Genomic DNA, 18794 nt, shown 5'->3' with positions numbered 1-18794 from the left:
CACACTCTGAAAGAGATTTGAGGAATTATATTTAGTGTAGTCGTTGGTTATGACTGGTGGGAAAGTTACCATTGGTTTCACGTGTATTGCTGTTTTTAACATTATTGGTGAAACATCAGATTTCCTAGTTTGAAGCAGAGAACCATTTTAGTAATGGAACTAAAAATACACTGTGAGTCGGCCCGGATTGTGACAAAATGTCTGAAACGATATTCTTCGAAGCAAAATCTCTTCTAGGTCCTACGGATTTATTCCCCTTTGACCACTTCCGCTTGTGTATAAATTGGGTCAGTTTATATACGATTTTCGTTCAGTAGTCATCAAGTGGAGAATTCCGTGCTCTCAACACAATTTATTTCACATGAAGGGACCGAATAAAAACACATTTTGAATTTTGGAACGTCATAGGTTCACAAATTTTAAAAGTAAGATGCTTAATTGGTGCCTTTATGAGAAAAATTCGAATGCCCTGCCTGCTGACTAGTGAACGGAAATCGTACATAAACGGACATGTTCGGACACGACTAGAACTGGTCAATGAGAAATAACTCCACTTCAACAAGAAGGGTTTTCTCCACGATGAATTTCGTTTAAGATTTGTTTTCAAACTTCTATCTCCATTAGTATGTAGGTTATGTGCCCCCGTCTGGTTTATTACTAATAGCAACAAAAGACGTGAAATCAATTATAAATTCCCGACCAATCACAACCAAAGTTAACATTATATTTGTGTGTGTGCGCGCGCGCATGAGTGTATATGTGTGTATGTATATATATATATATACAATTTTACAATAGTATGAAATCTTTATAAGAATTTATCATGTAGTTAGCGTGAAAAACCTCATAAGGGAAGAAATTATTAATTATTCCCTTTAGATATATTTATTTATATTAAGGGCATTACTATACATAAATGCCTCACGCTAGGAGGGAGTCTTAAGGTCAAAGCTACCATAATAAACGCATTGTACCGAACGCGGCGTTCGGTACAATGTGTTTATTACGGTAGCTTTGACTTTAAGAGTCCCTCCTAGCGTGAGGCATTTATGTATAGTAATGCCCTTTATATTTATATATATATATATATATATATATATATATATATATACAGTGTGGGTGGATGTATGAGTATGTATGTGTGTATTTTGTGTGTGTGTGCTTGCATTTGTGTGAATTACGTTTCGTTTTACCTCACATTTATCGAACAACTATCTCGCATATTTGTGTCCCACTGTTCAGGACGTGGCAACCAATATCATTCCATCTATAATTGATGTAGGGATTAAAGCTACCGCAGTCTTCAATCCCACCATGATTCGAGGGTTCTGTAGGTCCCCATTGAGAATATGTAAGTGCTTCTCCATCCTGCCATACAAAGACTTTCTTGCTAAGATCTTTGCATAATCCCATATGAAATTCGTGATATTCCGTCGTAGCTGAAAACAAACAGAAAATAAAAATATTGATTAATAATAGTCTTGCACAGATTTGTTATGATTCGGTGCATGTTTGAGCATTATATTGTTTTGTAGTAGTAGTAGTAGTAGTAGTAGTAGTAGTAGTAGTAGTTGCTGTTGTGGTTGTTGATATTTAGCCCGAATCACTTATGACATCCTGTCTTATCTGTGTTTGCATGGCGTATACTTGACTGTATACTACATTTCGAGAAACAGTTGAGTACCGTCTCTTGTAAGATGAACGATCACTCAGTGTACATACATTTACTCACTATGTCGCTGCACACTTAAAATCCACATGTTATCCGCTTGTGTGCGCAGTGTTTTTAGGCTACGTGAAAAATAGCGAAATATTTTGAATTGTGGCAAAATGAACCACATAAACTAGCGTATATATTAATTTAAGTTGATTTGTTATATACGTCAGTAAAATAGTTACTGAAATCTCTTCCCCGATCATGCCGGGACGAAAATTTCGGGAACGGTAACGAAATATTTCAACGTACACCAGGTTTTAATGTTTTTCATATATAAAATGAAATGAACAGCTAATCATTTGCTGATGCTGGCTAATATAACAAGTAAATTATCTATTTCTTCTGTTTGCATATGAATTCAAAACTAAACAGACTTAACCTTTCATGTTATTGAAATTTAAAAGAATATCTGCTATGAATTCGCTGATCAATTTAATCGACTCTAGCATTCTCTTATAAGCATTGATATCGTGTTGATTAAAACCAAAATCAAAATTCAATGGTTGTTGTCGAGCCACGCCAGGCTCATAGGGCCGGTTTCCCAGTTTCCTTGGCGTATAGGCTACCTGCGTGGACGGTACGCCGGTACGTCGTGGGTGAGCTGCAAGTGGAAAGAGTGAGAGAAAGTTATGGCGAAAGAGTCAGCAGAAGTCGGCTATTACTTTCTGCCGGAGGCACGTGGAGCTTGGGAATTTCGCTCATAAACACACACATTGCCCGGCCTGAGATTCGAACGTGCGATCTCTCGACCGCAAGTCCGCTGCTCTAACCACTGGGCCATGTGCCTCCACAAAATTCAAACGTCGATTATTTCGTTGAGATTATAATCATTGTCTGTAATGTATCTGTAAAAAGGTAACTCAATACTCTAACTCGACCTGATACTATTGTCGATATTAATATTAAAGAGTGTGTATTCAAAAATATGTTCCATAATACGAAAAGATTGATTCAAAAGAAATTACATTCGATAAATTCTCTTTCTATTTATAACAACAAAACGTATAACAAAATATTTTCTTAGTTTCAATCAGAACAAAATCTAAAATAAATCATTACTTAAGTATTTTTTAACTGGCAAAGTCATTTTCTTTTGTAACTCAATGACAATAAATGACAATATAAATAAAATCAATTGAGTGATTCGATATTTTCCCAAAAAAGTAGAGTGTAGAAATCAGAGAAACATTAAAAGAAATATAGAATTATATTTTCAAAATGACAAGAGATTTAAATTTTTAGTGACAATGAATTGTTATAGTTTATATTAGATATATCATGAGTACATTTGTATATACATATATATATATATATTAATATAAGATTATTATTTGAGGGAATAAAATCCAAACTTACAAGGAAAAAAATTCAATTCAGAAATACTAAATCGAATTTCACACAATATAATATATATATATATAAATTAGAAAAAACACCTTTTAACAATTCAAAATGAACAATTAAATTACACCATCTAGAAAATTACATATAATAGAAAAGTTAAAATTAAAATAACAATAAAATGTAAAGATTAAGTAAATTGCAAAAATAATAATAAAAACGTATATAATAGGTAGAAAAACGACACGTGTTTCGCGGCTATATTTATGAAATGATTATAGTAGAAGGGAAATCACTTCGATATAAATATAGTCGCTCATCAGGTTAAAAATAAAATAGAACAATAAAAGAATTAATTAATAAATATATTTTAATATATATATATATATATATATATATATGTATATGAAAATCCTAAATATACATAAGTGAAAAATAAAATAATACTTAAATAATTAAATACTTTAAAATTAAATAAAATACACAAAGCTAGTACAAGTCATTAAATTGTAATCAAAATAAGAAATGTTTCAAATATAGACAAACTCCTTAAATAAGCTAACTATATAATAAATATACATGTGTAGTATGTATAGATTTAATATAACAAACTATAATAAAGTTGACTAAATATCAAATAATATAATACCAAATAGTATTACAAATACATAAGCCACCTACATATATATATATATATATATATATATATATATATATATATATATATATATATATATATATATATATATATATATATATATATAATATTAAAAGAAAAGAGAGAGAGATAATAATTAATATCTATCAATATATATAAAAATGCATAAAAAATATAATGGCGAGAATAATATCTTAATGGAAAGTAAGAAAACCTATCAACCCCAAATTAAAGAAAGGTGCAGAAATATTAGAACCAAAGAACAATACACTATGAAGATGTTCAATCCCAATCACCAGTCCTCTACCAAACCAGTCAATAACAATAACAATAATAACAACGATCAAAGTCAAAATAATAGCAAGAACTAACTAATATTGATAAGCAAACTAAATTACTAAGTTCAACAATTCTGTTAATCTATCTAGATTTTAAATTTATCAATATTATAAGCGTCTAATTAATATACTCAATAGATTCCATTCATGAAAAATACAATCGAAAATTTGAAATGGTACAAATATACTCAAATCAATTATATAAACACGTTATATTAATATCCCAGTATAATATCTATAGATTTAATATATCACACGATACAAAAGTTATACATAAACTTTATATTAAAATAAAAACTAGTTTATTAAAAAATAATACTATTTAATGAAAATATTATCTAATTAGTAAAAGAAATATAGCCTATTAATATTAATTCTCAAAGTAAAACGTAATATCTTTTATAACAATTAAACACCGGACGTAAAAATTACTATCAAGAAACTATAAATAAATAATAATATTACAACAAACAATAATAATATCAACACTAATAATATTTTCAAACACACAACGGCTCAATATTCAAAAGAAATAGAGAAATGATAAAAACTGAGACTTAGCTTAGCGAAGAATGAAGAGTAACTGATTTTTAAAAGAAATAGTTAAAGCGTTTATAAATTTATCGCGTGGATACATAGTGCAAAGAAATAGAATAAATACTCAATGAACGGGGCAAAATTTTTATCAAAGAAAAATACGAAAAGACGAAAAACCTTCAAGCCTCATGAAGTAAAAAAATTGCGCAAAACACAACTTATGGAGAAACTAATATGAAGACAAAATAAAAATAACAGACACCTATTAATATATCAATAACAAAATTAATCCCAGGTAAACATTAAACCCCCCCAAAAATCCAATTCCAAACGAAAAGGAGAAAATAACGTTGCTAAGGTATATGAGAAAATCACTAGATTATAAACGTAAAGAATAATACTTAGCGTCTATAAGAAATAAAACTCGTGAAGACGTTGCATGGAAAAATAGAAAAAATTATTAATGAAAAAGGCTAAAAGAAATTTATTAAGGAAATACGGGAATTATCTAAACTTCATGTATCAAATAAAATAGTAATAGTAAAAATAGTATATTAAGTATTACTTGTCCATCATCACTACCCGGATCCTACAACAAGCCATACGCGATTATAAGTATTATTATCATTGATATTATAATGATCAAACATAATTATTAATATTATTAATATAATTATTAATTATTCACATCACTACCAAAATCCAATCTACAACAAACTGCCAACTAACGTCAAATTAATTCACAGCCGACTATCCCCATACCATTCAACCCTTCCTATAGACTCCAACAGATGAAGACCAAAACGCATTTCAAATTCACCATCAACAAATATTATTCATCATTATTATTAAAATATTAATATGACTTATAATAAAACAGTAAAAAATAATCTAATGCTATTAAATAATATCTACAATAAAATAAATAAGCCACATAGGACAAGATAAAGTTTAATAATACTAAAGATAAGTTAAATGTAATATATAAGTACATAAAATAAAATATCATTTAATTGAAAAATATTTTACGATAAATTTAAAGTTTAAATAATAAGTAATCAAATAAAATACATATATATTATTTTGAAAATTATTATTGTTATTATTACTATCATTATAATTATTATTATAACTATCATCATTATTACTATAATTATTTACCATATTATTAAATTTATTATCTTCATTAACTGAATTAAACTTGATTTTATTTTTATTTATATTTTTATTTTTATTATTATTAGTATACTTTTTATTTTTTATTCTAATATAAATTTAAGATTTCCATCATCAAAATTCTTCTTATTATTAAGGCGATAAGTTCCTAAATAAAATTTATCATAACACAGACAATTAGGTTTATCATTATAAAAATCATTAAAATAATTATTTTAAAAATTATAATTACGTTTACAAATATTTTAGTATTTAATATTATTATTGTATCCAGCCTCATTCAGGGCTGTATTATAATAAGGTGCGTGTATATTAAAAGTTTCTAAATCACCAGAAAGTAACGATATTCTTTTACCTACATTATTTATCAAAGGTTTTTTAACAAAAGGTGGATGATTACTATAAGCATTAATATATCTAAGATTTCATTAATTTTATGGAATGGTTGGGTTTTACCCGTCATTAAATTAAAGTTAACATCCAAATAATTAACATTATAGTTCTCATTATATATAGTAATACTTAAACCATTTCTTTTAAAGAAATTATATAGTTCCTTTTTATATAATTCTAATTTTCTATTAGTGCAATTCCAGGTAAGTAATAAAAGGTCATCTCTATATAAACCACCATCCACATTTAAATTTTCTAATTGAAGTTCTGATAATAAATAAATGCCTACTAAATAAGTAGCCTGAGCAGAATCTGGTGTCCCCATAGGTATATCAAAAATGTTTCTAGTATCTTTCCTAGCCCATAATTTACGATTTCCTCCTATTATATACGTTATTATTATTATTTTTCTATTATATGTAATTTTCTAGATGGTGTAATATAATTGTTCATTATGAATTGATAAAAGGTGTTTTTTCTAATTATATATATATATATATATATATATATATATATATATATATATATATGTGTGTGTGTGTGTGTGTGTGTGTGTGTGTAGGTTTGTGTGTGTGTGTGTGTGTATGTATGTTGCGTTTGTATGTGTTTGAGAGTGAGAGAGAGAAAGACAGACAGAGAATGAGAGATAGAGAAAGGGAGAGAGAGAGAGAGCGTGTTGTGTGTGAATGAGTGTGTATAAAATAGTAAAATGTTGCTCACCCCATGATAATATTGATTTTAGATAGTTCGTCACTTCCTTATTTTTAATATGAATAAGTCGTCCTCGATACTTATTGCAATTGTCTGCAGCTTCATTCCATGAAATTTTCGCGGAGCCTATTTGATAACACAATCTCAATTCTGGTTGGTAAGTGTAGCCGTCTGACGTCGGACATTCAGCTTGAGGAAGACAAAAGAAATATGTAAGTTAAAAAGTTTGCTTCGCTAAGCTTTAATGATGCAGTATTATATCTTTGATGTCTTGAATAATTTCTAACTATAGCTGATTGAGATAATTCCAGTAAGGGGTTGATCATTTAAAAATTTCAACTTCCCATTAATCACATTGATTGAGAGATTCTTAACAAATCGTTCGTCGTTGCATACAAGACGACTGGATTTTAAGGATTCTTTAACTGTTGACTGAAGTGTTTCACAAGGGTTAATTCATCTCCTTTCTTAGCCTTTCTAACTGCAATAGCAATGTCATCTAAGTCACTTAGAACCAATAACTCAAATGCAGATAAAACTATTTTGAATTCCACCCTTCATTTAAATATATATGCAAAATATATTCCGCTAGTTATTAATATAACTCACGAAGTGTTGTAACAACAGTATCTCTATTCAATCATTCAAATTGCTAGAAATAGCAGCTATATTTCCCACAAATCACACTATACATTATCATAAACAATGGAGGGTAATTTCATAACGGCTGGTCTGATAACAGTGAAACGTCAAAAACTGGTGGTTATATCTTTGAGCTGGTATCAGCTTTTATTATGAGAAAGTGGGATGGGGAAGAATGAGCAGAGCTTCGGAAAAATCATTTTATAATTTTTTTTACAATTCTTTAATTACTGAATTAAGATTCCACACAATGTCATTATATTCGCTTCCCTTGTGTATTTTCATTAGAGTGTATATCACGGAAACTGATAAATATGTGAATATGAAGACTTAATGAAGACCAGAGTGATGAAGTGATTGTAGAACTAAGAGATGATAATTGTTCCTTTGGAAATTGATGCATTGGACTCAACATTCAAACAACTACTTAATACAGAGAAAGATATAGGAATTTAGACAGATTGCGATCAACAGAAACATGTATTCTAAAAGAATCCTAAGAGAGTCTTGAATTTTGATAAAACTTATGAAAATATCCCTGCTAATTAAATTAGCAAATAATAATAATGATAATAATAATAATAATAAGGAGCATCATAGCCATGTGTTGAGAAGGATTCTTTGGGGTAAGAATAATTCACCTCTGGAAACATGGGTGTTTCGTTCAACATCCTTAAACAAGCCTTATTCAGGGACCTTTTGAGCGGGATGGGTTACTCGATCTGAAGAAAATTCTAACTGGGCTCCACCTGCAAGGTCATGTGCTGTTTATCTTGATATGAGATCACCATGTCGCGCACATATGGTTGTGATGCATGTGCCTGGTGTACCCTTATCAGACGGGTAGTCATGATGGGTATACTGGGCTTCGTATATTTTACCCCAGTGTCACTTCGATGGCATGCTCTGCTCGCTCAGTCAATAATAATAATAATAATAATAATGATAATAATAATAATAATAATAATAATGGTGATGATGATGATGATGAGGAGGAGGAGGTGGACGAAGTGGAGGAAGATGACGATGACGACGACGACAACAACAACAACAACAACGACGACAAGAAGAAGAAGAAGAAGAAGAAGAAGAACAATAATAATAATAATAAATAATAATAATAATAATAATAATAATAATAATAAATGCCCAGATGCCGTACCGAACAGTGGCTCTTATGGCTTCTGATCTTAACGTGCTGGAAGTGTTATAATGTACATCGACTTGTCTTGGTATAAAAGATGGTTAGCAGCAAATATTCTGCTCGGCAACGGATCATGATAAAAGGATGGCAAGAAAAGCCCCTTCATGGAAAATACTGGGTTAAACTAAACGCAAAATAAATAGATAATGCAAAATCCCCGCAATGGCTGAGAAGCCCAAGACTCAAAGCAGCGACTGAAGGATTTTTAATTGCAGCACAAGACCAAAGCCTTCTCGCCAGAAATTACCAAAGACATATAATTAAGAGAGACAGAATATCTAGAGATGGACAAGAAACAATAAATCATATTGTCTCTGGCTGTCCAGTCCTGGCTAAGAAGGAATATATTCACAGACACGACAGAGACCTACATACACTGGAAGCTATGCCAACACTATGGAATAGTTACCCACCCTCTCTATGATGTAGTGCAGAAGATGGAGGTTATCGTGAATAATAATAATAATAATAATAATAATAATAATAATAATAATAATAACAATAATAATAATAATATATAATAATAATAATAATAATATAATAATAATAATAATAATAATAATTATAATAATTATAATTATTATAATTACTACTACTACTACTACTACTACTACTACTACTACTACAATGTAGGTAAAAGTGAACCGGAGACTAGTCATCTGTCAAGTCACAACAAGGATCTCAGATAGATAATACCCTGTGCCCAATAAGGCTGCATTTTGCAAGACATCAATCAATCCTGCATGAGATTTCCAGTTGCCTTAAGAGTCAATGAAGACTCTCTCTCTCTCTCTCACACACACACACACGCACACTTTATGTTGGCGGCGTTTGTATTCTTTTTGTGCAAGCCTCTCACATCCACTTACCAAGTGGCTCACATTTTCAACACTTGTATAAGTAATAATAGAAGGACGCATGCCGAGTATGTGATAATAGTGATGAAGACCTACTCAATATGCCGCGAACGATATGGGTATAAATGCAGATGAAATGATGGGAAAAGCAGAGATTAATCAAAGAGCTGAGGAGAGAGAAGACTTTCTTGAAATGAGAATCCATGGACATTTTGAAAGGTATACACAAGACGTTAAGGATAATACAACATTGTGGGCATGTCTTGGTGAGGGGATTTGAAGCATACCACCGAAAGCCTGATCATTGGTGCACAAGACCAGGCTCTCGCTACCAGTTCAGTGAAGTATAGCATCTATAAAACTTCTGACACCCAGAAATGCAGTCTCTGTGGAAAGAGTTTGGAAAATGTGACTCACTTCGTAAGTGGGTGTGAGAGAATTGCACAAAAAGAATACAAACGCCGTCACAATAAAGTGTGTGTGTAACTTCATTCGTTCTTATGCCGTAAATATCAATATGAAGTTACAGATAACTGGTATGTGTATGTAAAATTATGCAGGAAGATGGAAAAGTAACAATATTTTGGGACTATGATTTCCAGACGTATTGGTAGTCAAAAACCGTCGGCCGGATATTGTCCTATTGAACAAGAGATACAAATACTGTCAGATCATTGATGTAGCCATACCAAATGACATGAATGTTGTGAGTAAAGAGGTTGAAAAAAATCACTAAGTACTTCGAAAGTGGAAATGGCAAGACTGTATAGAATGCGAGAGGGTAATGTAAAAGTGATACCAGTGGGGATCAGAGCGTTGGGCTCAATCCCATTGAAACTCCAAGACTTCTTAAGGCAACTGAAAATCTCACGCAAGATTTGATGTCTTGCAAAAAGCAGTCTCAGTGGGGAACAGTGCACATCTTAAGGAAAGTATTATCTGTCTGTGGTACTTGTGACTTGACAGATGACTAAAGACTCCGGTGCATTTTTATCTGCACTGTGTTACGCAGGAATAATAATAATAATAATAATAACAATAATAATAGTAATAATAATAATAATAATAATAATAATAATAATAATAATAATAATTATAAGGAATAACAGAAAATGCGCTCCGCGTTGAATAACAACATGGACGTGCTACACTGGGCTCTCTATTCAAAAACAAATCTAATGTAATAACATCGGTGGAATGGGATAAAGGAACCTGTAGAAGACTTGAAGGAAGCGGTCTTTTGAGGAAAATAATCATAAAAGCGAAATTTTACTGCCATACAAAGCACAGTTTCTCTTATGTACGATGTCCCAGTGAAACATGTGCGAAACATATGCGAAACCAACACCGGAAAGTTTACAAATTATAAAATATAAATGGAACAAAACAGAAAGAACATAAATTGAGTAATTACGCATACATTCGAATGTCTACACAATCTTATATACATCCCAATGTTTACACAACTACGTGAAATTTATAGGAGTCACATATACGAATATGAAAGCACGTGTCACAAATGAAGCAAAAACGAAACAACAAAGCAAAATAATTTTTTTAATTTTTCGAACTAACACAGACAGAGTGAACAATTCATAAGTTTAAAAACACCACAAAAAAACCATGAATTGAGAAAAATCTATCAACAAAGGCACTACAGACGAATACAGCTCTGTTAGCCTTATGAAGCTACGTTATAAGAAATGTTTTCATTCAGAGAACGGAAAGGTCGTCAAACAAGGGTTGCGTAACCCAGTGAGGAACCAGACTGGATACGAAAAATCAGCTTGTTTAATATAACTGATATGCAAAGTGAAATAATCTCTGAACCAACCATAAACACAAACCGGATGGCTCATCCGATTTGTGTTAATTAATAAGTAGGTTTGTACAGTACTAGTTTTATTTGTGGGGAAATATTTATCTGTTGGAATATTCCGGTTGTGAGGTACTTCCAGCTCCTGTGTTTTTGGAAGAGTTGAACCAGTAGCTGATTTTCCGTTTCCAGTCTGGTTCCTCACTGAACCTATTTGGTATTGCATCGAATTTAGAGTGATTGCTTGGAAAAAGTAAGGCGAAGTGTAGGACAGAACTCACAGCATATGGACGATGTGTAGGCAAATAGAAATCAGGAGAGGCATCATCCAAGATGACTCCCCCTCCTCACTGATTTTTGTACTGTGCATGATACCACTAACACTGTCAGATCATTAATAATAACAATAATAATAATAATAATAATAATAATGATAATAACAATAATAATAATAATAATAATAATAATAATAATAATGATAATAATAATAATAATAATGATGATAATAATAATAATAATAATAGTAGTAGTAGTAGTAGAAGAAGAAGAAGAAGAAGAAGAAGAAGGAAGAGGAGGAGGAGGAGAAGAAGAAGGCTTGAGAATCAAATTGTGCAGCTCAAAAGAGTTTTAGGATGGATAAATACATTGATAAAAAGGAGAAGTTGAAGGAAAGGCTCAGGAACGGACGGCAAAGAAACAGCGAAAGACAGAAAAGACTGCAAACAGTTAGAGAAGGAGAACAAAGAAACCAAAGCAGGGAAGGGGAAAAAATTATAGATGCCAACAGAGAACACATCAGTGACAGAAGAATAGGCTCTTCAAGAACAATGGAAGTACATTCTATAAACAACTGAACAAAGGAAAAGTATATCAGGGAAACGATATGCCAGATGCTTCAACAGCAAGAAAATTCTGGGCAGAAATCTGACTGTTAAGGGATTTCAAAGAGAAATGGAAGGTGGAAGGGCACAAGGAAATATAACTATCACGGATAAGAGACTAAAGGGTATGTTGAAGAAAATACCAAACTGAAAACATCCCGGGACAAATGGTGTCCGTTGTTTCTGGCTTACAACTTTCCAAGTATACACACCTATATACGACCATAATTTATTCAATACATAAAAAATGGAACACCAGCGTGGATGACAAAAGGAAGAAGAGTATTGATCTAGAATGACTATGAAAAGAGAGGAGAAGTCAGCAATTATTGACCTATTATTTGCTTACCACTATTCAGGAAAGAAACATTAAGCGGCCTCACACCAGATGAAGCATATAATTAAATGTAGATCTATTGTCATAGGAGCAAAGAGAATGTAGAAAGAAATCAAGTTTAACTGTTGATCTACTATTTATACATACATACATACATACATACATACGTATATATATACATATATATATATATCTTTATATATATATATATACATATTCATATATACATATATATGTATATATATATATATATATATATGTGTGTGTGTGTGTATATATATATATATATATATATATATATATATGAATAGATAAAGGAATACAAAAATGTGACAAGAATACAAAACATCCAGACGGCTAGATGATATAGAATGGGACAACAAAACACCAAGATAGATGATACAAAAAACCGACAAGAAAAACCGGGTTGTTCGGAGTTTTCTTTCCTCAGTCGAGTTCCAGAATATCTTTGCAATTTCGGCTGGATATACTCGAGATCGCTCCAATCTCGCCAGCTCCAAGAATAAACTAAGCTAAGAGCACTAGATTCCTTGGAAGAAAACAGCGAATGTATACGCAAACAAAGACGGGAAAAAACGGAGAAATTGTACACAAATACAAATGAAAAATTACAGAACATTAACAACAGGTATCTTTCGACTAAGGACGAATTAAATTAAGATGGATTGTGTGGAAGTGAAGCTTTACGGCAGAGACATAAGAAACGACAGGCATGGGGAGTAATATAGATGTTGCACGGATGGAAGTCGAACCAAGAAAAAAGCTCAGGCTTGGCCAAACACCGGTCAATTTCGGCTGGTTATACTCGAGATTACTCCAATCTATCCAGCTCCAAGGAAAAACTAAGCTAACAGCACTAGATTCCTTGGAAGAAAGCAGTGAATGTATATCGATAGATAGGTAGATAGATATATAGTATTGGTAGAATATTAAATAAAATACGAGTGATTATGTTAATTCCACTGAAAGCATACTGAGAAAATCCAGTCCCGCTTACGAAAACTAAGATGAAAATAAACCACTTTAAATGGATGATCTCTAGCTATATACAGAAAATTAGTAAGATCTGGATTACTTTTACCCAAACACTGAGTCTGTACAGTAAATATAATGGAATGCAGTTTGCTATAGATAAATGCTCGGTGCTAATTGCTACCAGAAAAATTCATTACATCACTGTGGAATAATGAGATACATAAATAACTAAGAATACTGTAAGACGATAGGGTGATAGAAGGATAAATAAGAAAGTCCCGAAAGAGTAAAAGATGAGAATTAGGAAAAAAGTACCCATGTAATTTCAAATTTCTTGAAGCATATGTCATTGAGGAATACGAATCTTTAATTACATCACTCTAATGGAGTACTATCTGCAGAATATGAACATCTGTGTTATTTTCAATAGTGACTCACTTTCACCTCTAAATTTGTGCAAGAATCTGCTATTGATCTCATACATGATGCCCAGGTTGAACGACCTGGGGAGACGTGTAGCAACTCTTGTTACAAAAGAAGTGAGATTAGTTGCCAAAAACAAAGCATGAGCAGTAGGCTGATAGATGGGAGCAGAAACCACTCCATGACAAATATGCGACACATAGCAAACAAGCAGCTGTTGACCAGAAGCTAACCATTAGTGGCTACGGAGCTCAGGGCTAAAAGCAGAGAGCAAGGCTTCCTCTCAGCTACTCAAGATCAAAGCATATTGACCCGGTACTACAGACCCAATGCAATGTAAAATGGAGTAGATCCAAAATGCTGATTCTGCAATGATGTGATTGAAATAGTTGACCACCTAAGCTCTGGATGTAGTCTCAGCACTAGTAGAGTATAAATCAGGAAATGACAGAATTAGTCAATATCTACATTGGTTGATATGTCGGCATAATAAAATCAAAACTGCTGACAAGTGGTATAATCACCACTCTGAAGTTGTAACTGAGGTAAAAAAAAAAATGTAACGATTCTTAGGGACTTTCCATTATATACAGACCGAACCATCATACCTAATATAGCGGATATTATAGAAGAAAAAAACAATGATGTCTGTTTATTGATCGACATGAGTATTCCCTATGATAATAATATCTCGGAAAAAGAATTCGCCAAGCTCAGAAAATATAAAGGTTTGCTCATTGAAATTGAAAACGTGGTATTTCAAGGCGATTACCTTCGAACGACTTTTCCAAAAATTTTGATATTCAGAACTTGTTGCTACACTGCTTTTAATAAGAAGCAAGTACTATTTTAGAGAGAGAGAGGAGTTGGTCATATAAACATTATGTACTAATATGATATTCGGGATAATTATGAATAGCGTTCAATCTATAGATTATTCTTCTTTTATTTAATTTAAAAAAAAAAACACGTTATTTCGGGGAGCCCTAGCATTTTCCCAATTCGCCATACTGGGAGAGATATTGATTTAAACCAGTGATCCGCACAATACAGACCGAAAGGTAGCCCCTATGTGGCTGGTAGACATCTTAGAAATAACAACTAAATCGCTTTCAATCAAACATCCTGCCGCCTTAGGAAAAAATGATGATGTTAGGTAGGCAGAGATACATCACAGATTTAAGATAAGATACCATGACTACCTATTAAATTATTTTAAGAATAATTTTTCAGGACATGCGTAATGTGATCCAAAAATGAACCTTTACGTCGTTGCTTGACCGATAAGAAATAGTAGCATTCAAATTTCGCTAGGTCGTCCGATATCATCTTCAATAATACAGATAAAAAGACACAGATATAAGACGCCTTTCCTACATGGGTTGAAAGAAAATTAATATTATGCATAACACACACAAAGTATAGAAAACTACTCACGGGCTTGTAGCAAGGTGTAAATACTGTTTGCAGGAATATCAATGAATGATGAGGCACCTGGTAGTTGCTTGATTTTACGCAGGATACATACTTTGTCGGAAACGCTGTAAATAGTCATACCACATTCGGAATATGTCATACAAAGAGAGAAGCACTCAATTCGTGATCGAATGTTTGACATCTTAATCAACTTGTCAGCTTCTGGAATGGCAGTTACAGGTGGTGGAACACGAGTTCCATAATATTCCTTGCAAGCTATATTACTGCCCACGCATACTAATAGCACTGAGAATGTAATTACGTGAAGATTTCCTCTTCGGATGTCGTGACTAACTGGTAAGTAATTCATATTTCTTTATTATATTGTGATGAATAGCACTTCAGACAGTTTCAGAATAAGGAAATAACTATAACTTCTCGCACAGAATAGATATCTTGTCTCCTTTATTTCGTATTGAATTATCTTCTCGTTTTCAATTCTCGCTTGCTGTTTTTTAAAATTGAAATGAAAATGCTTCCACAAATAAATCGAATGGCGTGACACTCTGATTAACTACTCCTTCCCTTACACGGAAACCGTGAGAATTGCTATTTATCACGCTATAATAAAGAAATATATATATATATATATATATATATATATATATATATATATATATATGTATGTATGTATGTGTGTGTGTGATTGTGTGCGTGTGACTATGTGACTATGTGCGCGCGTCCGTGCGTGTGTGTACGTACCTGTGTATGTGTATGTGGGTGCATGTACGAGTGTATACGTGTGTATGCATGCGTACGCGTGTATACGTACCCACAAGTTTGTACCTGCATTCTGGCGTAGGAGTGGCTGTGTGGTAATTATTGAGTTGTCCGGAAAGTTCATGCCGATTTTTAAAGGAAAGAAAGACGTCAATAAATACTTGCTGCCACATTTATAATCAACCAAATATGAACCATTTTGTTGCACAATACGTCTCTATCTTTCTTTTAACTTAAAAATACCCTCTTCCCAGAATTGAGGGGGTTTCATGGCAAAAAATTTGTCAATGTATCTTTTTACGTCATCCAAGGATTTGAAATTTTTACCATTAAGACTATTCTGCAGCGACCTGAATAAGTGGAAATCCGAAAGAGCAATATCTGGTGAATATGGAGGGTAGAGTAACACATCCCAGCTGAACAATTTTTGTTTGGTTCCCAAAGCATCAACTGCCGAAAATGAACTTTCTTATCTTCCATTTTAAATGGTTACAATATTAACACAGGTTATAGGAACATAAACCTTCTTCCACAAAAAGATAAATTAAACTATGCTCGAAATGGAGGTGTAGTCAAATCCTATTTTATGGACTCAACCATGTTTTAAAATAAGTCGAAATATAAGCTACTATAAATCGGCACGAAATTTCCGGACAACCCAATAGCTTGCTTAGCAACCACAAGGTTCCGGGTTCATTCCTACTGCGTGGCACCTTGGGCAAGTATCTTCTACTGTATCCTCGGGCCGACCAAACCCTTGTGAGTGGATTTGGTAGACGGAAACTGAAAGAAACCCGTCATATATATATATATAGTGTATTTGTATATGGTTGCGTGTCTGTGTTTGTTCCCCCAATATCGCTTGACAACCGATCGTGTTGTTTTTACGTCCCCATAACTTTGCGGTTCGGCAAAAAGACACAGATTGAATAAGTACTAGGCTTCCAAAGAATAATTCTTGGGGTCGATTTGCTCGGCTAAATGCGGTGCTCCAGAATGGCCACTGTCAAATGACTGAAACAAGTAAACGAGTATATATATATATATATATATATAGGGTTAATTCGAGGAAGTTAGATCCACATTAAGCATTATATAGCCCAAATATTCCACTGGATAATCACTATCATATAAGGAGAAAGTTTCTGCCATATATTAGGGGATTTTGCAGTGATAATTATCATCATTATTGGAAAAAAGAAGAAACTGGAGAAAGATGGGGGAATGAATAATTTAGTTATATGATATAAAGAGGTTGAAATTTTTAAAAACGATAACAATACAAATAAATTATAAGTTGTAAAGCTCAGAAGGAGAATGAGAGGTGTGAAAAATCTACATATATGTTTCAGTTTAACCTCTAGTTTATATGCAATTATAAGCATTTTGGTTATAAGCTCAGAAATGTATTATAATTAACTCTACGGGGTAGAACTTCTTCAGGGTTCATATGAGCTTAAAGAATTAAGGTTAACATTTTTCTTTGAAGGATGTATAGAGCATATTAATGAGTTTAAGAAGTTAGATCCTATATATAATCTACGTGTATCTAGTTGGTGAGTATCAGATATTAGTGAAGATGCCATTTAGTACAAAGTAATGTAAATAAAAATTCAAAATAGAAAACAATAAAATAAATATAACCTAAAATAATAAGGGTAAAGAAAGATAAGAATGAGAAAAAAAATCGATGGTAAATAGAAAGTTAATAATATATATATGTAAAATATATATAATATAAAATGTAAATAAAGAAAATATAGATAGTAGAAAATGTAAATAAAAAATAAAATATATTTGGTATAAAATCTAAATAAAAAGAAGAAATATATATAGTACAAAATAAAAATAAAAATAAAAGTAATAATACTTAAGTATACAAGGGAACAAATTATCTTATAAAATAAATGAAAGATAGGTTAGATGAAAAAATATTCTTTATCGGTTGTATATAAAAATCAATTATTTCTATTGGTTTGGTAATAGATACATTTCAGGAAAGCTATACATGAGTCACTATCTCATTAATGGTGGTGGTTTTGGTAGGAGTGGCAAACACAAGCACACAAATACATACATACCTACAAACATAGATATGAGTGTGTGCATGTATGTATGCATATATATATATATAAATGTATATAAGTGTGTGTGTGTATATATATATGATGAAATGTATACATATATATTCATACATACACACATGCATATATCAACAAAATTTATATCGTTATAATTATATAGATAGACCCTGTGTCAAAGATATGTTTTATAAATAAATACTATTAGAAAAGATAAAGCAATAAGGTTAGGCTTAATGTTTAGAATTTTTCAGTTAATCTGTTAGAAAAGGAAAAAATTGAACAGGGGGAAGGAAAACAAAACTATCATGTAATGAAATAAAAAAGCTGGTAGATTATATGAGAGTATTATTTAGGCATTGGCTATAATGTAGTATAATATGCTTATAATTGTTATATATTATCTATGTTAATATGTAAATTGGAGAATATTCGGTTGTAAGAAGGAATATCATATTATGCAATATGAAAAAATCCAAACTATCTAAAT

At 31.8% G+C, this 18794-nt stretch overlaps 1 protein-coding gene across 1 annotated transcript in view; it reads right to left on the bottom strand.

The window, feature by feature from the left end:
* Nucleotides 1–15813, bottom strand: part of LOC118764652 (C-type lectin BML-2-like) — a 211924-nt gene extending 196111 nt beyond the window's left edge. Inside the window, exon 1 of the mRNA XM_036505647.1 lies at nt 15465–15813. Within this exon, the coding sequence (XP_036361540.1) occupies nt 15465–15813 (349 nt within the window). The remainder of the gene's footprint in view (nt 1–15464) is intronic.
* Between the last annotated feature and the right edge of the window lie 2981 nt (nt 15814–18794).

This window comes from Octopus sinensis, linkage group LG1 (assembly GCF_006345805.1).
Source record: "Octopus sinensis linkage group LG1, ASM634580v1, whole genome shotgun sequence".
In the NCBI taxonomy this organism is placed as follows: domain Eukaryota; kingdom Metazoa; phylum Mollusca; class Cephalopoda; order Octopoda; family Octopodidae; genus Octopus; species Octopus sinensis.
The sequence above is the reverse complement of the archived record's forward strand: the minus strand, read 5'-3'. Positions and strand labels throughout refer to the sequence as shown.